This window comes from Oncorhynchus keta, chromosome 32 (genome assembly GCF_023373465.1).
Source record: "Oncorhynchus keta strain PuntledgeMale-10-30-2019 chromosome 32, Oket_V2, whole genome shotgun sequence".
In the NCBI taxonomy this organism is placed as follows: domain Eukaryota; kingdom Metazoa; phylum Chordata; class Actinopteri; order Salmoniformes; family Salmonidae; genus Oncorhynchus; species Oncorhynchus keta.
Genome location: NC_068452.1, coordinates 34,117,528 through 34,139,961, shown reverse-complemented (window position 1 = coordinate 34,139,961; position 22,434 = coordinate 34,117,528). Strand labels below are relative to the sequence as shown.

Below are 22,434 nucleotides of genomic sequence, written 5' to 3'. Positions count from 1 at the left end.
TTCTCTTTGATGTCTCAGTCATATGGCTGATTGACACACTCCACAGAGACCTTATCCTCCAGTGACCTCTCACCTCTGACCTCAGTCTTGTATGAGGGTAGAGTCTGGCCATCACACATTTATAGCTAATTAACCCCTGAACTGAGATCAATTAACCCTGTAACATCACCTTAATAGATAGCCAAACAAGCTGGATTAACAGATAAAGACAACTCCAAAGTTCACAATGGTCAAAGGGTAAAGTAACATTAGAGATCCAGAGGAAAGCAGGAAACTGAGGAAAAGATATCATCTATCAGATAGAAAAAAAGGTAGACTGATAGACAGACAGACAGACAGACAGACAGACAGACAGACAGACAGACAGACAGACAGACAGACAGACAGACAGACAGACAGACAGACAGACAGACAGACAGACAGACAGACAGACAGACAGACAGACAGACAGACAGACAGACAGACAGACAGACAGACAGACAGACAGACAGACAGACATTATGTTTCTATCTAATGAAGTGGAAGTAGAGCCGAGCAGTGAGCAGCAGCAGTAATATGCTGAAGTGGCCAGATATCCAGTAGTCCGGCCCATTAACCTGCTCCTAATGAACTGTGTTACAGGAAATGTTTTTATTAATCACACAGCACCGGGTGACACACGTGTGCTCTCCAGGCTCACTGTGTACATCAATAAGCTTCAACGAGGCTGTAGATTGACTAGACACCCTGCAGGAAACTACATCAGGGCCAAGCAAGCTGCTCACAGCGTTCATGTGTCCATCAGAATGAAAAGGGATCCATTCAGCTTTGGGACTGGTATAACAGAGTCAGAACCGGCCCTAACCAACAAGGGAAGTTCCTGTCCTTCAGATGTCATTGAGGAAAACGTTATGTATGCCCCATGTGTGTTGGCATTGGTTAACACTGAAATGTGACTGTGACATGGTCATGATCACCACCTGTTGCACATAGCAGGTGAAACACAATGGTCAGAGACAGTCTGTTAGTCTACAGAAGATCATAGAAAAGTTGATTCCAATCATTTGCATCAATATCTTAATTCCCTAAATGCATTAAATGGGTTTCCAAACAGCAGCCATCATTGTCATACATAATGACATGTTGGTTCCACTGACATAATGTGTGCAAAAGTGCAAACCATTCAATTAGTTTAGTAGAACCACAGTGGGTTTGACTATATTCTGCTTGACTGCTGATGAGCAATAGTGTGAGGGCATGAGAGAGAGATATTTGGGGGCACAGGCATGAGGGGCAGAGAGAGAGAGAGAGAGAGAGAGAGAGAGAGAGAGAGAGAGAGAGAGAGAGAGAGAGAGAGAGAGAGAGAGAGAGAGAGAGAGACAGAGAGACAGAGAGAGACAGAGAGAGAGAGAGAGAGAGAGAGAGAGAGAGAGAGAGAGAGAGAGAGACAGAGAGAGAGAGAGAGAGAGAGAGACAGAGAGAGAGAGAGAGAGAGAGAGAGAGAGAGAGAGAGAGAGAGAGACAGACAGAGAGAGAGAGAGAGACAGAGACAGAGACAGAGAGAGAGAGAGACAGAGAGACAGAGACAGAGAGAGAGAGAGAGACACAGAGAGAGAGAGAGAGAGAGAGAGAGAGACAGAGAGAGAGAGAGAGAGAGACAGAGAGACAGACAGAGAGAGAGAGAGAGAGAGAGACAGAGAGACAGAGAGAGAGAGAGAGAGAGAGAGAGAGAGAGAGAGAGAGAGAGAGAGAGAGAGAGAGAGAGAGAGAGAGAGAGAGACAGACTGAGAGACTGTTTAAACGTCAATGCCAGTGTACGATTCCTTGTCAGTCCACACACGCTGATATGAGCAACGCCAAGGATTCCATTAATCAACTCGGCTTCACCGCGGTGGATATACACTGATACAGCCGAACAGATAGCATCTACTTCATTCTCACTCACACGGTTGCAGGTTGAGCAGGAATTGCATACACTATTTTTCGTGGATGGTAATGCGGTACATTCTCATGGATTTCCAATGTTCTAGTGATTGGACTCAAACCCGGGAAAAGTAAAAGGACAGGTGTAGTTGAAGGTGCCCAGGTGTAGCAGCTGAGCCTGCGTTGGACATGGGACCCTATCTTAGCTTTGGGGAATACAGTGCGGGAGGAATAGCGTCTTCGTGAAGGAAAGCTGACTTCGGGCTGAAGCGGGAATCTGAGGCACTGCGCGCGGCAGAAAAATGCGTTCCAACCACGGCTTTATCTTGCTTCTCCTTAACGGAACAGCGTGCTTGGTAAGCAAAAGGGGCGGCGGTGCCCAGCAGTGTAAAAAAGTTACACCAGTCATATGTGTGTCTGTGTCCATAGTTCCATGTTCATTCACCCCGTCGTTAATAGGCTACCTTTTCCTTCAGACATGTGCCACTCATTTGTTTGGCGAAAAGTGAAGGGAATTAACCGTGCATATGGTGTCGCACGAGCTACTGGACCCGACAAGGTTCCCTCTCCCAGGGCAGAGACCCGCGACAGTGAGTAAGCTGTGAGCGGTTGCCATGGATAGCATGCTGCGCCACGGACAACGGTCCGGTGCATTAAGTGTGCCTCGAAACTCCATATTGGAGTTCCTCGGTTGAAGCCTATTCTATCCGTTGCTGAAATTATTTATTGATGGACAACGAAAGAGGACTGACTCTCTTTGACCGATCATTACTATATGTTATTAAATAAAAATTGAAAGATAACTTAATAACGGTACAAAGGCGAGACGAATAGGCTACCTGGCATGAGACACAGTGCAACGTGTCCCCCATACAGGTAATGGCTGGTCAATATTTTAATGTTTCATTGTGCAAGGTTGAGTAAAAAAAAAAAAAGAAGGAATTTCTAGAATTTTATATTGACCACTAGCTGTTTATTGCAGGCAACACAATTCGACGTTAGTGCACTGTAGCCGTTGCCATTTCAGGTATCACACTGTGCAACCTGGTGTATACGCAATCAAAATGATGTTGTGATTAATGATCTGTAATTACCACAGGATTTAGAGTCCTGGTAAATTTAACGATTTTAATGAGATAAACATAACTAACATCAAGATGAAACTAAGTGCCTTATTGGGCATGTTTATTGACCATGTTGCGTGCACAATTTTAGTCTAGACTTTAATTTTCTAAACAAATTTACGTGATCATGCTTTACATGTATATCTATATACAGAGCAACAATGTAATTTGGCAAATTTAGAGGCAAATTGTAGCATCAAGACCAAAATCTGAATGACGGAGGCTAAATTCAAGTGTTGTCGCAAGGTTGCTTCTTCGATGTGTTGTGTTCTGTTCTGTTGTGACACCTTTGTGTCAGAGCGGCCGACCTTGTGGCTTTGTAAAGGCACACACACTGAATAACCTTGGGCGCTTCTGACTGAACAAAGATTGTAATCTACAGGTGAAATGTAGGCTAATAATAAACTATTCAAATAGTTATTACTCACTGGGCACAGATGTCAGTTCAACGTCTAGTTATCGTTGAGTTGGCAACTAATGTAAAGTCAAGGTGAAATCAACAAAACATGCCACCATGTCATTGGATTTAGGTTATAAAGGTTGGGTGAAAAAAGACGAAATCCCCTTATGTTGATTATTTTTTTTCAAATCAAATCAGTTTTCCACATTGATTCAATGTCATCACATTAATTTATTTGATTGAAATGGCGTGGAAACAAGTTGATTAAATCAGTTTTTGCCCACTGGGTAGTTGCCTAATCCAGGATTTTAAGCACAACAAATTCGTAAAATATAGTAAGAATTTGAAATAACTTCAACTTCAGAAATGCAAAAAATGATTAAAAAAAAATATTGCGGCATGTAACCACAGAGTTTCTAAACCCAGAGGTGCAACATCGCAAGACTTCCTGCGAACACTTGTGAAACAAACCAAGCAGAGAAGGCTGGGGTTTGAGAAGTCAGTGAGAGAAGTGACATAATTTCCTTAGTTGTTAATTTTCTTGAAATCTAAAGGCACAACCTAGATTCGAGCCAACGTCTTAAGTAGTTGAACATATTTTTACTCCAACCTCGTGAAAGTGACAAACTGACACCTTTTCTTTTCAACATTATATCGAAGCACTGCCTTTGATTTGACATTGCAGTTCCTTTTAGACTCAGTGACTTGTTTCAGCCCACTAGCCAACATCACCATGACATTGCCTAGAAGTGTGATTAGGGATTTCTATTGGAGAAGCAGTTTCTGCCAACATACTGTGCTGTCTTTGACGTAACATAAGAAATGGATGACTTGGTACACAATTTGATGAGGTAGTACACAAAAAACGGGGACAACTTTTGGCTCTTGAGCCAAAACTACTGGCTGAAATGATACAAAAGTTTGAGAGTGCATCTTAAAGTAGGTAACCTATTTTAAATAAAGACATAGGCCACTGTTTAGTCTACGTGAAATTAAAATGAAATTATGAATCCTTCAAAATAAAAGTCATCATCAGGCCAAATGTACCACCGTCTCAAAATTATTTTTATTCATTGATTGAACATTTGTAAAGGATTTGGGTCGTAAGACATATTATTAATAGAGGATATTGGCCCTATTACTTGACAAATTGAATAAATGTTCCCCTCCATTTCCTCCCATCTAAGAGAGAGATTTTAGGAGTCGGAGAGCATGTTTACTCTTCAAGGTGTCTGTTCACACATGCTTGCCACATACTCTCAAATGTAGCAGAATTGCACTAATGATGTAATTAATTGGAGTGCAGTTTCTATCAATATTCTACCATGTTGCCTATATAAAAACCGTGGCGCATCACATCTCTCAGCAGGGAATCTTGAGTAATTCATTAGCAGCATGACATTGATAAATTATAGAGCAATTAATAAATTATCCAACGTATTACACAATAGAGCTCGGATTAATAATGATAGACCATGCATTTATATTTAAATTCAGCTGATTTCCCTATTGTACCGCCCCACTCAATATCAGTGTGTAGCCTTTGTCTCTAGGGTGTATAAACCCACTCTGTCTGGATGGAAATAAGGTTATTAATACTCTATCAACACGAAGAAAGCAACAATGATGTGATGGATTTAGCATCTCAAATGTTAATTACTATGCCAAGCATTGGTTGATATGAATAATATAAACAGTCTTCGTCAGAGTGCTTTAAAATTGACTGCCATGCTGAGAAATTATAGTACGTTTTTGGCGAAGGTTTAACAATGTTTCATTCTATGGCATGCAGCTCAGAGATGGGATTCATTTGTTTTTAATGGACTAAATGGCTCGAGCATTCAGTGTTATACAGTCAAGAGCCTATTACAACTAATGTGTTGGTTAAATGTTTATATTAGGGCTATTAACTCACCACTAGTCTCATAGCAATACCATTAGATCCTTACAGTATGACAGGCAATATCAGGGGTTATTGTGCTTTCTATAGGTTCACACGCGCACACACACACCACACACACACAGATCGAGAGAGAAAGAGAAAGACAGAGCGAGAGACAGGTAAGGGGAGTCTGGCTCCTAGCATATCCACTGTGTGCCTTGTGCCCATAATGACTGGGGTTACTAAAGGGATGAATAAGGAAGAGAGTGCAGAAAGGGAGAGTTAGCAGTCAAATACAGGGCGAGGGACAGCCTAGTGTGGATAGGACAGAAAAAGACAAGGACAGAAATGTGTAGAACAGCATACAACGAGAACAGAGAGTATGGAGAGAGACAGAATGAAATGAAAGAGTTGGGGCAGAGAAAGACGGAGGGAAGGAGAGGGATTGAAATGGATGGAGCGTAGAATAGATGGAGGAGTAACAGTAGTAGTAGTAACAGTAGTAATAATAATAATACAGTAGTAATAATAATAATAATAATACATTTTATTTGGTGGACGCCTTTCAGGACACTCAAGGACATTTTCCATTAACAGTAGGTCTACATCAAATCAAGTGTAACAATCAATGTGCAATTAAAAATCAAAGGACCAGACATAACAGGACAAATAAAATGAGGAGGGAGGGCTTGGGTAGAGGATATAAACCAAGTGTAGTAGGGTTTGGGTTTAGGGGGTCGGATTGGGAATAGGCAAAGGGAGGGGTTTGGGTTTAGGGGGTCGGATTGGGAATAGGCAAAATGGAGGGTTTAGGGTAAGGGTTGGGAATAGGCAAAGGGAAGGGTAAGGGTTTGGGTTTAGGGGTCTGGTTGGGAATAGGCAAAGGGAAGGGTTTGGGGGGGTAGGGTTGGGAATAGGCAAAGGGAAGGGTAATAGGGTTTGGGTTTAGGGGGTAGGGTTGGGAGGGTTTGGGTTTAGGGGTCTGGTTGGGAATAGGCAAAGGGAAGGGTAAGGGTTTGGGTTTAGGGGTCGGATTGGGAATAGGCAAAGGGAAGGGTTTAGGGGTAGGGTTGGGAATAGGCAAAGGGAAGGGTAAGGGTTTGGGTTTAGGGGTAGGGTTGGGAGGGTTTTTTAGGGGGTCTGGTTGGGAATAGGCAAAGGGAAGGGTTTAGGGTAAGGGTTGGGAATAGGCAAAGGGAAGGGTTTAGGGGGTAGGGTTGGGAATAGGCAAAGGGAAGGGTAAGGGTTTGGGTTTAGGGGGTAGGGTTGGGAATAGGCAAAGGGAGGGGTTTGGGTTTAGGGGGTAGGTTTGGGAATAGGCAAAGGGAGGGGTTTGGGTTTAGGGGGTCTGGTTGGGAATAGGCAAAGGGAAGGGTAAGGGTTTGGGTTTAGGGGGTAGGTTTGGGAATAGGCAAAGGGAGGGGTTTGGGTTTGGGTTTAGGGTAAGGGTTGGGAATAAGCAAAGGGAAGGGTAAGGGTTTGGGTTTAGGGGGTAGGTTTGGGAATAGGCAAAGGGGGGGGGGTTGGGTTTGGGTTTAGGGGGTAGGGGGTAAGGGTTTGGGAATAGGCAAAGGGAAGGGTTTGGATTTAGGGGGCCTGGTTGGGAATAGGCAAAGGGAACGGTTTAGGGTAAGGGTTTAGGGGGTAGGGTTTGGAATAGGCAAAGGGACGGGTTTGGATTTAGGGGCTAGGGTTGGGAATAGGCAAAGGGACGGGTTTAGCGTAAGGGTTTGGGTTTGGGGGGGGGCATGGATACTGAGAAGGTGTGTAGGACAGAGTGAATCATAGGCTACAGGTTATAGGCTTCCTATGAAGAGGTGTGTTTTGAGGAGGTTTTTGAATAAGATGACTGTGGCTTCATGTTGTATGTGTGGGCGTAGTGAATTCCAGAGCCTGGGTGCCGAGCAGATGAAGGCCCGGGCACCCATGGTGGAGAGGCAGAATGAGGGGGTGAAAAGGAGACCAGCAGTGGAGGAGCGGATGGAGCGAGAGGGGGCATAGACTAGGAAAAGGTCAGAGAGGTCGGTGGATGCCAGGTTGTGGAGGGATTTGTAGGTGAAGATGAGTGTCTTAAAGTCAGTACAGGATTGCACAGGGAGACAGTGTAGATTGATGAGGATTGGTGTGATGTGTTCAGTCGATCTGGTGTGATTCTGGACCAACTGGAATCTGTTGGTGATTTTGGTGAGGATACCAGGGAGGAGAGGGCTGCAGTAGTGCAGTCGGGAGGTGATGAAGGCATGGATGAGGGTTTCGGTGCAGTAGTATGCAAGTGATAAGAAGTGAATTGTACTGGTAAAACTAAGACAATACTGTATATTACACATTCACAATCTCGCTTTCTCACTCACGCATGCACACACCCACACACACACACACACACACACACACACACCACACACATACACCACAGGGACGCGTGAGGGGTTATTTGCAATGGAGCACTGGTCTGAAATGTGCATTGTAACCTTCAAACAGCAGGGATCACCAGGGATGAAGGAGCTCTGCTCTCACACACACGCATTCAGTGAACTCACACTCTACCCAGTTTTGGAGAGGCAGGCACGTATTGAACAAGGTCTTCTATAGGCTAGAAGCCTCAGGTACTCAGAGACCTTGAGAGGTTGCATATGTTCTCCACACTCCACAGATTGTCACACACTATACATACAGTAGTCAGAGATCAGGATTTCCAATGTATTAACTATAGTTTTACAATTCTAAGTTTAAGGGGAAATGGAATGGGAACAACAGAGAGTAGCCATAGGCCAACAGAGCTGTGTGGAATATTCGCCCAGTAAGAGATCTGAGGTGCTGTCCAAGGATCTGGAGTGGCTCTGGACTTTCGTGGGTTTTAGCATTAGTTGCGCTCCCTTTCCATGGTGTTGAAAACGTCTTCTATGTTCCCGTGTTAGTTGCGATTCCTGTCCATGGTGCTGAAACATCAGTGTGACGTCTTAAGTATTACCTGGGGCTTCTCTCAATGAAGTTACGCTGCAGACAGCACTGTGATCTATACAGCTCTATGTTTTCTGGTTACAGGCCGGGCATCTGCAGCTACACGACTGATCTATGTTTATACAGCTGTGTGTTGTATGAGCTTTATGTATATGTTGAGCATCAGGGTCTGTTCTCACTGATCTGTTTTCACTCCAGCCTTTCTACCCCTGTCCACTATGAAGTCTATAGGATCATTACATATCTGACATCTAGTTGCCAGTGCAATTTTAGGTGTTCGTATTTTCATCTCTTCATATTGAAGAAAGATATTAAACAGAGCATCTTTCCACAGCGTGTTGTGTTATTTGAGGTTAAGAGATTGGCTGAAGGTCATTTTAACCACATGCACCTCTTTTCCCCTCTTTTGTCTTGTCAGAAAGTCTTTGAGTCATCTTTCTTAGATACTCAGCCCTCCCTTCACAGTCAGTGACCTTGTCCACCCAGATTCATTCCTCACTAAGCAGGACAACACCAGCCATGCTCCCCCTGTACAACAACAATACATCCAAAGCATTCCAAACTGAGACAGAGAGACACATACTGCACATGGCCACAGAAATATTGTATAATACAGCAATGCTGTATCAACACAAACACATTAGATGACACATTATAGTCCTGCCTCTGTCTTGCTGTCTCCAGGTTCAATCACAGCTTCAAACAGTATTTTTTTATTTTATTTTTATTTTACCAGGCAAGTCAGTTAAGAACAAATTCTTATTTTCAATGACGGCTTAGGAACAGTGGGTTAACTGCCTGTTCAGGGGCAGAATCATAGATTTGTACCTTGTCAGCTCGGGGATTTGAACTTGCAACCTTCTGGTTACTAGTCCAACGTTCTAACCACTAGGCTACCCTGCCGCCCCAGAAGTATCAATCAGTCACAAACAGTACAGTTATACTATGGCCTCACAAACACAGATAAGCTATAGCCATATCTCTGTCTCTCATTTTCTGTATTGATTGTTTTGTTTAACCTTTGTCTATCCAGGTTTCATTGAGATCAAAACTCTTTTACAAGATGGACCAGGTCCAAGACAAGAGCAGGCAGGGTCACGGTGTAACAAGAGGTTACAGACATTAAAACACCTCCCTGTGGACAATAGATTCTTATTGTACTTCAATAATTCCTCCAACAAACAAGAGCTAGACAGACACACTACAGTGAATGAGAGGAGCTTTAGAGAAGAGGCTGAGAAAAGGTGTTATTATGGACAGGCTGTCACTTCCTGCTGGGGTTATAAAACAGCTTGAGTTATGCGCAGGCATGGCATGGACTACCTTAGAGGTGCACCATTCTCCTGCCCACCCAGCGAGTACCCCAGTGCTGGCCCTCAGGCCACCCTCAGCCCCCCAGGCCCTCAGCATCCCCTGCTGCCTGACTGACTGACATACAGCAGTAGAGAGAGGCATGATGGGTAGAGGGAGATTGTGCTCTGTGACACATCACCAAACAGGCACAAAGCTGCCTGTCCACAGACAGAAAACACTTTTCTGAACAAACGCAATTGTCAAATCAAATTATACAGATGTAGATCTTGCCGTGAAATTCTTACTTAACCAACAATGCAGTTTGAAGAAAATAAGAGCTAAGAAACATTTACCAAATAAACAAAAGTAAAAAAAGGAACACAACAAAATAACAAAGGCTATTTACGGGGTACCGGTACCAAGTCAATGTGCGGGGGTACAGGTTAGTCGAGGTAGTTGAAGTAATATGTACATGCAGGTAGGGCTAACGTAACTATGCATAGATAATAAGCAGCGAGTAACAGCAATATACAAAAGGGAGGAGGGTGAAGGTCAATGCAAATAGTCTGGGTAGACATTTGATTCATTGTTCAACAGTCTTATGGTTTGGGGGTAGAAGCGGTTAAAGAGCCTTTTGGACCAAGACTTGGCGTTCTGGTACCGCTTGCAGTGCTGTAGCAGAGAGAACAGTCTATGACTAGGGTGACTGGAGTCTTTGACCATTTTTTGGTCCTTCCTCTGACACTGCCTAGTATATAGGTCGTGGATGGCAGGAAGCTTGGCCCCTGTGATGTACTGGGCCATACTCACTACCCTCTGTAGCGCCTTGCGGTCAGATGCCGAGCAGTTACCATACCAGGCCGGTCAGGATGCTCTCGATTGTGCAGCTGTAGAACTTGTTGAGGATCTGGGACCCATGCCAAATCTTTTCAGTCTGCTGAAGGGGAATAGGCATTTCCGTGCCCTATTCACTGTGTTTGTAAAATAATTGTTTGTTGGTGATGAACTTGAAGCTCTCGATCCGCTCTACTACAGCCCCATTGATGTAAATGGGGGAGTGTTCGGCCCTCCTTTTCCTGTAGTCCACAATCAGCTTCTTTATCTTGCTCATGTTAAGGGAGAGGTTATTGTCCTGGCACAACACAGCCAGGTCTCTGCCCTCCTCCCTATATGCTGTCTCATCGTTGTCGGTGATCAGGCCTACCACAGCTGTGTTGTTAGCTAACTTAATGATGGTGTCGTGCTTGGCCACGCAGTCATGGGTGAACAGGGAGTACAGGAGGGGACTAAGAATGCACCCTTAAGGTGGCCACGTGTTGAGGATCAGCGTAGCACATGTGTTGTTGCCTATCCTTACCACCTGGGGGTGGCCCATCAGGAGGTCCAGGATCTAGTTGTGGAGGGAGGTGTTTAGTCCCAGCGTCCTTAAATTAGTGATGAGCTTTGTGGGTGCTATGGTGTTGAATGCTGAGCTGTAGTCAATTAACAGCATTCTCACATAGGTGTTCCTTTTGTCCAGGTAGAAAAGGGCAGTGTGGAGTGCAATTGAGATTGTGCCATCTGTGGATCTGTTGGGGCGGTATGCAAATTGTAGTGGGTCTAGGGTATCCGGGATGATGGTGTTGATGTGAGTTATGACCAGCCGTTCAAGCACTTCTTGGCTACAGACGTGAGTGCTATGGGGCGGTAGTCATTTAGGCAGGTTACCTTAGTGTTCTTGGGCACAGGGACTATAGTGGTCTGTTTGAAACACATAGGTATTACAGACTCACTGCTGACCTCACCAGTCTGTGACGGGGGCTCCTGGTGACATCATCAGGGGGTGATGGGGATTCTGCTGACCTCACCAGTCTGTGATGGGTGCTCCTGGTGACATCATCAGGGGGTGATGGGGATTCTGCTGACCTCACCAGTCTGTGATGGGTGCTCCTGGTGACATCATCAGGGGGTGATGGGGCTTCTGCTGACCTCACCAGTCTGTGACTGGGGCTCCTGGTGACATCATCAGGGGGTGATGGGGCTTCTGCTGACCTCACCAGTCTGTGACGGGGGCTCCTGGTGACATCATCAGGGGGTGATGGGGATTCTGCTGACCTCACCAGTCTGTGACTGGGGCTCCTGGTGACATCATCAGGGGGTGATGGGGCTTCTGCTGACCTCACCAGTCTGTGACGGGGGCTCCTGGTGACATCATCAGGGGGTGATGGGGATTCTGCTGACCTCACCAGTCTGTGATGGGGGCTCCTGGTGACATCATCAGGGGGTGATGGGGATTCTGCTGACCTCACCAGTCTGTGACGGGGGCTCCTGGTGACATCATCAGGGGGTGATGGGGATTCTGCTGACCTCACCAGTCTGTGATGGGGGCTCCTGGTGACATCATCAGGGGGTGATGAGGATTCTGCTGACCTCACCAGTCTGTGACGGGCACTCCTGGTGACATCATCAGGGGGTGATGGGGATTCTGCTGACCTCACCAGGCTGTGACGGGCACTCCTGGTGACATCATCAGGGGGTGATGAGGATTCTGCTGACCTCACCAGGCTGTGACGGGCACTCCTGGTGACATCATCAGGGGGTGATGGGGATTCTGCTGACCTCACCAGGCTGTGACGGGCACTCCTGGTGACATCATCAGGGGGTGATGGGGATTCTGCTGACCTCACCAGGCTGTGACGGGCACTCCTGGTGACATCATCAGGGGGTGATGGGGATTCTGCTGACCTCACCAGGCTGTGACGGGAACTCCTGGTGACATCATCAGGGGGTGATGGGGATTCTGCTGACCTCACCAGTCTGTGATGGGGGCTCCTGGTGACATCATCAGGGGGTGATGGGGATTCTGCTGACCTCACCAGGCTGTGACGGGCACTCCTGGTGACATCATCAGGGGGTGATGGGGATTCTGCTGACCTCACCAGTCTGTGATGGGGGCTCCTGGTGACATCATCAGGGGGTGATGGGGATTCTGCTGACCTCACCAGTCTGTGATGGGGGCTCCTGGTGACATCATCAGGGGGTGATGGGGATTCTGCTGACCTCACCAGTCTGTGATGGGTGCTCCTGGTGACATCATCAGGGGGTGATGGGGATTCTGCTGACCTCACCAGTCTGTGACGGACTGTTTGGTTACAGTAGGGAGGGAGAAAATACATACACGTATCTACCCACTCCAACAACCAGCTGACTTAGGGACCTCCAGGGTATAGTCCCGAGATGTTGAAGTGATCTGAAGGACTAGAGTACTATATGTCTCCAAGGGTAGTGCTCTGCTCTGGATGGGTTTTCTGTTTACTGTTCTAGAACAGACTGAGATTGTACTGTAGCAGGAGATGAATGATGTCGGTTGGAGCCGTGACAATGTCGGTGGAGATGTCCACACACTGTTGATGTTTGAACTATAACCAGACAGAAAAGACAGTTAATTCTAACTATGTACACTGATATGACCTCAAATGAAAGTTAAGCCCAGTATTCCACAGTGCATCACCACAGAGAGAGAGTGTGTTAGAGAGAGTTAGAGGGAGGGAGAGATAGAGAGAGGGAGAGAGAGTCCAGTCCCCACTCAGGTCCTCTCAGACAGGTGGGCATATACAGTAGTAGAACTCTGCTTTAATCAGTTCTATCCCATCAACCCCTGCTCTCGCTCTCCTCCTGCTCTATTCTGCTCCAGCACCGCACTCCACTCAGCCGCCTTGTCGATATCTTATAATGTTCAAATTTGATAGCCAATTCAGAGCAAGGTCTCTCCCTCAGCATACTAAATGAAGCTGCGGGTCCAGTGGGATGGTAGAACTGAACTTGTCCAAAATGAGTAAGGAGCTCAAAACAGAGAGAAAGTGGCTGAATGTAGTGAGTTCATCCACCCAGCGCAGAGCTGAATGTAGTGAGTTCATCCACCCAGCATAGAGCTGAATGTAGTGAGTTCATCCACCCAGCATAGAGCTGAATGTAGTGAGTTCATCCACCCAGCATAGAGCTGAATGTAGTGAGTTCATCCACCCAGCGCAGAGCTGAATGTAGTGAGTTCATCCACCCAGCATAGAGCTGAATGTAGTGAGTTCATCCACCCAGCATAGAGCTGAATGTAGTGAGTTCATCCACCCAGCATAGAGCTGAATGTAGTGAGTTCATCCACCCAGCGCAGAGCTAAATGTAGTGAGTTCATCCACCCAGCATAGAGCTGAATGTAGTGAGTTCATCCACCCAGCATAGAGCTGAATGTAGTGAGTTCATCCACCCAGCATAGAGCTGAATGTAGTGAGTTCATCCACCCAGCATAGAGCTGAATGTAGTGAGTTCATCCACCCAGCGCAGAGCTGAATGTAGTGAGTTCATCCACCCAGCATAGAGCTGAATGTAGTGAGTTCATCCACCCAGCGCAGAGCTAAATGTAGTGAGTTCATCCACTCAGCATAGAGCTGAATGTAGTGAGTTCATCCACCCAGCATAGAGCTGAATGTAGTGAGTTCATCCACCCAGCATAGAGCTGAATGTAGTGAGTTCATCCACCCAGCATAGAGCTGAATTTAGTGAGTTCATCCACCCAGCATAGAGCTGAATGTAGTGAGTTCATCCACCCAGCGCAGACCTGAATTTAGTGAGTTCATCCACCCAGCGCTGAGCTGAATTTAGTGAGTTCATCCACCCAGCGCAGAGCTGAATGTAGTGAGTTCATCCACCCAGCGCAGAGCTGAATTTAGTGAGTTCATCCACCCAGCATAGAGCTGAATGTAGTGAGTTCATCCACCCAGCGCAGAGCTGAATGTAGTGAGTTCATCCACCCAGCGCAGAGCTGAATTTAGTGAGTTCATCCACCCAGCGCAGAGCTGAATGTAGTGAGTTCATCCACCCAGCATAGAGCTGAATGTAGTGAGTTCATCCACCCAGCATAGAGCTGAATGTAGTGAGTTCATCCACCCAGCATAGAGCTGAATGTAGTGAGTTCATCCACCCAGCGCAGAGCTAAATGTAGTGAGTTCATCCACCCAGCATAGAGCTGAATGTAGTGAGTTCATCCACCCAGCGCAGAGCTGAATGTAGTGAGTTCATCCACCCAGCATAGAGCTGAATGTAGTGAGTTCATCCACCCAGCGCAGAGCTGAATGTAGTGAGTTCATCCACCCAGCGCAGAGCTGAATGTAGTGAGTTCATCCACCCAGCATAGAGCTGAATGTAGTGAGTTCATCCACCCAGCATAGAGCTGAATGTAGTGAGTTCATCCACCCAGCGCAGAGCTAAGCTCCGGTGATCCCTTTGAAGCTGACGTAAATTATTAATTAAGAGTCAAACGCCTTGTTTCTTGTGAAATTACCTTTCCCTCCCCCGGCCCTCCCGTCCACGCTAGCCAGTGGAATAATTAGTTATAAGGGCACAGCCGCTCTCCGATTTTAATCATGTAACAGAAGGAGAATATTCCTACAGTGAACGCATTAGGTCTGGAGTTTGGTGGGAGGGAAACCCCCCCACAAAGCGTCAGTGAACACTCTGGAAATATGAGCAGGCGCTTGAGCCTGTAATTAAAAATGTATGTCATATTAGAGATGAAGATTTCAACTCAACAGCCAGAGGAAAATTGAGAGCTTATTGAAGCCAACTGCTGCCCAGGAGAAGGATGTGCTGCAATAACACATGCTGTGTGTCTCTATATGATCGAATACCATATACACCGTCTCGATACGTGTGGATATTGATGAGAAGACACATCTGAATAGGTAAAACTCTCTATTTTCAGTATCAGTATTTCTCTAGTTGACACAATGGCCTCTCATCACCACCTGAGCACTGTGACAGAACAGAGATTTGAGCTAACTTTCTCCATAATCTCTGTTCTGGCTTTTAGCAACTGTGTGCCGTGACGCCAGGGGAACGGGAGGGTAAAATGGTGTACCTGTCACTTTAATAGTCTGAACATTTCCTGTGGAGCTGGTGGGCTCTTGTTGATCATTTCCTCCCTCTCATCCTCTCCCGTTCCTCTACCCCCTGCCGCGAGAGAGGCCCCAGGCCTGTACTCACTAACGCTTAATGCGTCACAATTACCACAGTGATGGAGCCTGCAGACCCCCCACATTCCCTCCAACCATTTCACTGACTCACACATGACAGACAGACGACAAAATCACCCCCCGCCAACAACCGTAGACTCTGACCTGATTGCACCTTCGCCCTCATTTCAGCTTTGTGTAGCTCAGATCGGCTGATAAGCACTCTTTATGAAGCTTCATAAGTACTTTGAAACCTAACACCAACACTGCTCCTCGGATTACAACTCGGCCTAATACAGCTGCTGTTAAACAGGTCTATTCATCTTCTTCAAACTGCTGTGCCATGCTATGTCAGTCTTATACAGCACTATTCAGCCTCATAGCATGTGTTTCCATCTTTCACTTCAGACATCCGTCAACAGAAGCAGGCCAGTGTATAACCTTCAGCATGGTGACTCACTCTACACAAGCGTTCCTTCAAGCCGTTAACCATCTGCTCTAAAGCGAGGGGGATCTCATCCTCATTGTTTTACTACCCCAGTAATCATCCATGAAGCCTGTTCTAACGTGTCTCCCACACTGACGCTGTGCACTTCAATCGGTTGTTCTACAGCAGCACTCCCTCTTCCCTAACCTCTAACACACACGTCCTGACTCACCCCGAATGCTCGGTTTACATATTCAGCTCCTTAAACGAACACATCTCATGCAAGTTATGGCTCAGTGAGATTGTATTATAGGGGGGACAATGTGTTTGTTGTTCAGCTCTTCTCCTTGCCGGCACTGCCTGTCTGAGTCACTGAATCACTGTGTGTCTGGGAAATGAGCTCAGTGTAAACACAAGAGTGTCATAAAGATTCATATAGTGGCACATTCCACACAACCCTGGAGGGCACTGTGATGGCCACCACTGAGACTCTGCAGTGCCACCTAGGGAGACTGGCAGACAGGCAGCGTGCTGCTCTTTGCCCACCAGACACCGTCCCATGAAGGAAGAGGAGTCAAACCCAAAGTGGCACATCATTCAGGGACAAGGGGAAACCGTGTATTTGCAATCACAGTCATAGCGCCTGGCACGCACTTTCAGGCAAGAGAAGACTTCTGAATAGATTCAAATCAATATGTCTTCTGCTCCATGTATTTATTCATTATTAAAGAAGCCAATGAGGGATTCTCAGGGACGCTATCAGAAATGCCAAATAATATCACATTTTAGCCAACAGGGTTCCTTGTCAGGCTGATGTGTTTGTGTCTGAATGAGGGTCAGCTCTCTGTGGGAAACATGGGAGACAGTGTTCACTGTGGCCCAGCCCAGGTAAACAGACCAGGGGTGTGTAGTGTTGACTGTGGCCCAGCCCAGGTAAACAGACCAGGGGTGTGTAGTGTTGACTGTGGCCCAGCCCAGGTAAACAGACCAGGGGTGTGTAGTGTTGACTGTGGCCCAGCCCAGGTAAACAGACCAGGGGTGTGTAGTGTTGACTGCCCAGCCCAGGTAAACAGACCAGGGGTGTGTAGTGTTGACTGTGGCCCAGCCCAGGTACCCAGACCAGGGGTGTGTAGTGTTGACTGCCCAGCCCAGGTACCCAGACCAGGGGTGTGTAGTGTTGACTGTGGCCCAGCCCAGGTAACTCAAACAGCCGTAGAGGGACCAGACAGAAAGGCTGAGGTCTGGGGACTCCTCATCTCCTCCAGAGTCCATAGCTAGACCATAACACAACAACATCAATAGGGAATCCTCTACAGACTGCTGCAATGCAATGCAAGTTGTTACGAAAGGAAATACATGTTTTAGAGCGACAGAAAATCAATATTACAAGACTGTCTGAAATGCAAGAGAACAAATCTGAGTGAGCCTGTAGAAATCTGGATAAAATGGAGTAAGAATGAGTAAAACTTAATAATCCTGACTAAGCCGGTATAAGGAAGCCCTGACACTCTAAACAGTGGATGGATCAGAGCACAGACAGAGCAGCATGCATTATGAATCACTGTATAACAGTGGGATCACTGACAAAAACCCTGCTCTATCTGGCAGAGAGAGAGAGAGAGAGAGAGAGAGAGAGAGAGAGAGAGAGAGAGAGAGAGAGAGAGAGAGAGAGAGAGAGATAGAGAGAAAGAAAGAGAGAGAGAGCATGCACACAAATACCCACACCCACACACACACTTATGCCTCGCTAATAGGGTACTGTCCACACACATTCCGGCAACCATCCATTGCATAATGACACTAACACAAACAGAGGAATGGCGACACAAACAGACTCCTCTCCACGGTTAGATCAAAAGGACAGAAGAGCACTCCGGGCTCCCACAGTCGACAGTGCCTACCTGTTAATAGATCATTACCATCTAATAATTACTCATTACAGCCTGCTCTCACACACACTCCACAAAGCCACGGCTGAGCCGAGCACGACTGTCTTATCTCTCTCTCTCCTTTCTCCTCACTCACTGTTAACATCTGACAGTTTTGTGTGTGTGCCAATACAGATTTTTTAATTAAAACATAAAAAACCTTAATTGCACATCAAGGTTTATTCGCCTGCCCCTCCTCCAACCCCACACAGAAGGCACCGAAGCAATAATTGTTTCTCCACTCAGGCCTGCACTATGGGGCTTAAATCTGTACCTTCATCCCCCCGGGCCTCTCAAGTAGATGAAGGTATAGGAGTCGATTTCTATTTCATCTGCTGCTTGGGGAGCAATATAGCTTGTCTGAAAACCAGACGTTAAGGTATATCTGTTCTCAACTTGAATAGACACCAGAATGAGAACAGGACAGCAGCAACATATACCAGAACAGCAGCAACATATACACCTGCATACTCAAACATTCATTTATAAGAGTACAACATTGATAGAATGTCACAGTTGATATCTATAGCACCAGGAGCTAAATTAAGTATCGATTACATCTTTCATTCCTTTTCTGTCCTTGTTTCTTTACTCCCTTGATAATAACTCCCCTTTCCCCTTTTTTCATCTCTTTTCTCTCTCTCTCTTTCTCACTTTCCCTTTCACCCTTTCTCTCTCTCACACACCCTCTCCCCTCTCTCTCTCTCTCTCTCACTTTCCTTTCACCCTTTTGCTCTCTCACACCCTCTCCCCCTCTCTCTCTCTCTTTCTCACTTTCCCTTCACCCTTTTCTCTCTCACACACCCTATCCCCCTCTCTCTTTCTCACTTTCCTTTCACCCTTTTTCTCTCTCTCACACCCTCTCCCCTCCCTCTCTCTCTTTCTCACTTTCTCTTTCACCCTTTTTCTCTCTCACACACCCTTTCCCCCTCTCTCTCTCTCTTTCTCACTTTCCTTTCACCCCTTTTCTCTCTCACACCCTCTCTCCCTCCCACTCTCTTGCTCTCTCAAACACACCCTCTCCCCCTCCCTCTCTCTCTTTCTCACTTTCCTTTCACCCTTTTTCACTCTCACACACCCTCTCCCCCTCCCTCTCTATCTTTCTCACTTTCCTTTCACCCTTTTTCTCTCTCACACACCCTCTCCCTCTCCCTCTCTCTCTTGCTCTCTCAAACACACCCTCTCCCTCTCTCTCACTCTCTTGCTCTCTCAAACACACACTCTCCCCCTCTCTCTCTTTCTCACTTTCCCTAACACCATTTTCTCTCTCACACACCTTCTCCCCCTCTCTCTCTCTCTTTCTCACTTTCCTTTCACCCTTTTTCTCTCTCACACACCCTCTCCCCCTCCCTCTCTCTCACTCTCTTGCTCTCTCACACACCCTCTCCCCTCCCTCTCTCTCACTCTCTTGCTCTCTCACACACCCTCTCCCCCTCCCTCTCTCTCACTCTCTTGCTCTCTCAAACACACACTCTCCCCCTCCCTTTCTCTCACTCTCTTGCTCTCTCAAACACATACTCTCCCCCTCTCTAACATTAAACCTCTTTTTCTCATTCTCTCTCTCCCTATCCCTCTTTATCTCCAGCTGGCCCTGGGTCAAGAAGATGACTCTCCAAGCCCCAAGAGCTCCTCAGCAGACGGGTCGTCCTCTAAGACGGTGGGTCTCCTGGGGAGTCAGACTCCCCTTTCCCCCCTGAGTCGCTGGATGCTCCAGAGTAAAAGTCGGGCAGCCAATGCCACCTCCCTGGAGCTGCCCTACCGCTCACCCATACCCTTCTCCAAGCAGGAGTTCTGGGAGATGCTGGGTAGTGACCTGATGAAGCCAGACACCTCCACTTCCTCCCGCGTCAAACGCCGGCCCATCGTCAAGACGGGCAAGTTCAAGAAGATGTTTGGCTGGGGAGACTTTTACTCTAATATCAAGACGGTGCGCCTCAACCTGCTGATTACCGGCAAGATCGTGGACCATGGCAACGGAACGTTCAGCGTCTACTTCCGCCACAACTCCACGGGCCAGGGCAACATCTCAGTCAGCCTGGTGCCGCCGGTCAAGGCGGTGGAGTTTGACCTGGAGCGCCAGAGCGTGGTCTACCCCAAGGACTCTAAGATCTTCAACTGCCGCGTGGACTATGAGAAGGTGGACCGCAGCAAGCGCACGTCGCTGTGCAACTACGACCCGTCCAAGACCTGCTTCCAGGAGCAGACACAGAGCCATGTCTCCTGGATCTGTTCCAAGCCCTTCAAGGTCATCTGTATCTACATCTCCTTCTACAGTACAGACTACCGCCTGGTCCAGAAGGTCTGCCCGGACTACAACTACCACAACGAGATGCCCTACCTGCCCTCGGGCTAGAGGGGGACACACAGGAGGGGGAGAGGAGGGACGAGGGGGGGAGTGACTCTGTAGGGTGAGGGGCCACCAGATTGAGCTGAATTCAACTTTTTATGTAATTTGCTGCAACTCCTCACCAGACAACCCCTCGCTGTAGCCAGACTACTGTACCCTGTAAAAACGTATATATGCAAAAATTACAGTATGCACATTGAGGCATTGATATTTAGAGTGCTGTCACGAAGCATTCATCGACAGAAAGAAACAGTAGTAACTAGCACGCCCAACATCATCACACACGTTTACCTCAACTCAAACCTCTAATTTCGCTACCTACTTTGCTAAATACAGAAAACACCTACAAACGTCTATGAATGTTTTCGTGAACTACTGCACACTGTCATTCAGGCGAGGTAGCACTCTACTTTCAAAAGGGCATCTTCCATTTGTTTCTGTATGGACCCTTGTCCCAATCTTTCCCAATGCTCCCATATCCCACCCCTCTCTCTCCCCACCCCTATGTCATCCCTATAGGCTATCCCACCCCTCTCTCTCCCCACCCCTATGTCATCCCGATAGGCTATCCCACCCCTCTCTCTCCCCACCCCTATGTCATCCCGATAGGCTATCCCACCCCTCTCTCTCCCCACCCCTATGTCATCCCGATAGGGGTGGGATAGCCTATGTCATCCCGATAGGCTATCCCATCCCTCTCTCTCCCCACCCCTATGTCATCCCGATAGGCTATCCCACCCCTATGTCATCCCGATAGGCTATCCCACCCCAATGTCATCCCGATAGGCTATCCCACCCCTATGTCATCCCGATAGGCTATCCCAACCCTATGTCATCCCGATAGGCTATCCCACCCCTATGTCATCCCGATAGGCTGTCCCACCCCTATGTCATCCCGATAGGCTATCCCACCCCTCTCTCTCCCCACCCCTATGTCATCCCGATAGGCTATCCCACCCCTCTTTCTCCCCACCCCTGTGTCATCCCGATAGGCTATCCCACCCCTATGTCATCCCGATAGGCTATCCCACCCCAATGTCATCCCGATAGGCTATCCCACCCCTATGTCATCCCGATAGGCTATCCCACCCCTATGTCATCCCGATAGGCTATCCCACCCCTATGTCATCCCGATAGGCTATCCCACCCCTATGTCATCCCGATAGGCTATCCCACCCCTATGTCATCCCGATAGGCTATCCCACCCCTATGTCATCCCGATGGGCTATCCCACCCCTATGTCATCCCGATAGGCCATCCCACCCCTATGTCATCCCGATAGGCTATCCCACCCCTATGTCATCCCGATAGGCTATCCCACCCCTCTCTCCCCACCCCTATGTCATCCCGATAGGCTATCCCACCCCTATGTCATCCCGATAGGCTATCCCACCCCTATGTCATCCCAATAGGCTATCCCACCCCTATGTCATCCCGATAGGCTATCCCACCCCTATGTCATCCCGATAGGCAATCCCACCCCTATGTCATCCCGATAGGCTATCCCATCCCTCTCTCTCCCCACCCCTATGTCATCCCGATAGGCTATGCCACCCCTATGTCATCCCGATAGGCTATCCCACCCCTCTCTCCCCACCCCTATGTCATCCCGATAGGCTATCCCACCCCTATGTCATGCCGATAGGCTATCCCACCCCTATGTCATCCCGATAGGCTATCCCACCCCTCTCTCCCCACCCCTATGTCATCCCGATAGGCTATCCCACCCCTATGTCATCCCGATAGGCTATCCCACCCCTATGTCATCCCGATAGGCTATCCCACCCCTATGTCATCCCGATAGGCTATCCCACCCCTATGTCATCCCGATAGGCTATCCCATCCCTCTCTCTCCCCACCCCTATGTCATCCCGATAGGCTATCCCACCCCTATGTCATCCCGATAGGCTATCCCACCCCTCTCTCCCCACCCCTATGTCATCCCGATAGGCTATCCCACCCCTATGTCATGCCAATAGGCTATCCCACCCCTATGTCATCCCGATAGGCTATCCCACCCCTCTCCCCCACCCCTATGTCATCCCGATAGGCTATCCCACCCCTATGTCATCCCGATAGGCTATCCCACCCCTATGTCATCCCGATAGGCTATCCCACCCCTATGTCATCCCGATAGGCTATCCCACCCCTCTCTCCCCACCCCTATGTCATCCCGATAGGCTATCCCA

General features: G+C 47.6%; 1 protein-coding gene across 2 annotated transcripts; it reads left to right on the top strand.

Moving 5' to 3' along the window:
• The first annotated feature begins 1,777 nt into the window (after positions 1 to 1,777).
• On the top strand, positions 1,778 to 22,197 carry LOC127914543 (neurexophilin-1-like). 2 transcript variants are annotated; one of them, XM_052491555.1, is made up of 2 exons: positions 1,778 to 2,258; positions 19,484 to 22,197. In XM_052491555.1, exons 1-2 carry the CDS (start codon positions 2,205 to 2,207, stop codon positions 20,249 to 20,251), a joined length of 822 nt encoding a protein of 273 aa, XP_052347515.1. In that variant the 5' UTR covers positions 1,778 to 2,204; the 3' UTR covers positions 20,252 to 22,197. The 2 variants fall into 2 exon arrangements, with proteins under 2 accessions (XP_052347515.1, XP_052347516.1); XM_052491556.1 differs by lacking the exon at positions 1,778 to 2,258 and adding an exon at positions 2,282 to 2,778.
• The last annotated feature ends 237 nt before the right edge of the window (positions 22,198 to 22,434 follow it).

Bases quoted from the DNA above. Each gene is read 5' to 3' on its own strand.
- LOC127914543 (XM_052491555.1), top strand. From the start codon at position 2,205: ATGCGTTCCAACCACGGCTTTATCTTGCTTCTCCTTAACGGAACAGCG. The intron at 2,259-19,483 runs GTAAGCAAAAGG...CTTTATCTCCAG, and splicing joins TTAACGGAACAGCGTGCTTG to CTGGCCCTGGGTCAAGAAGA.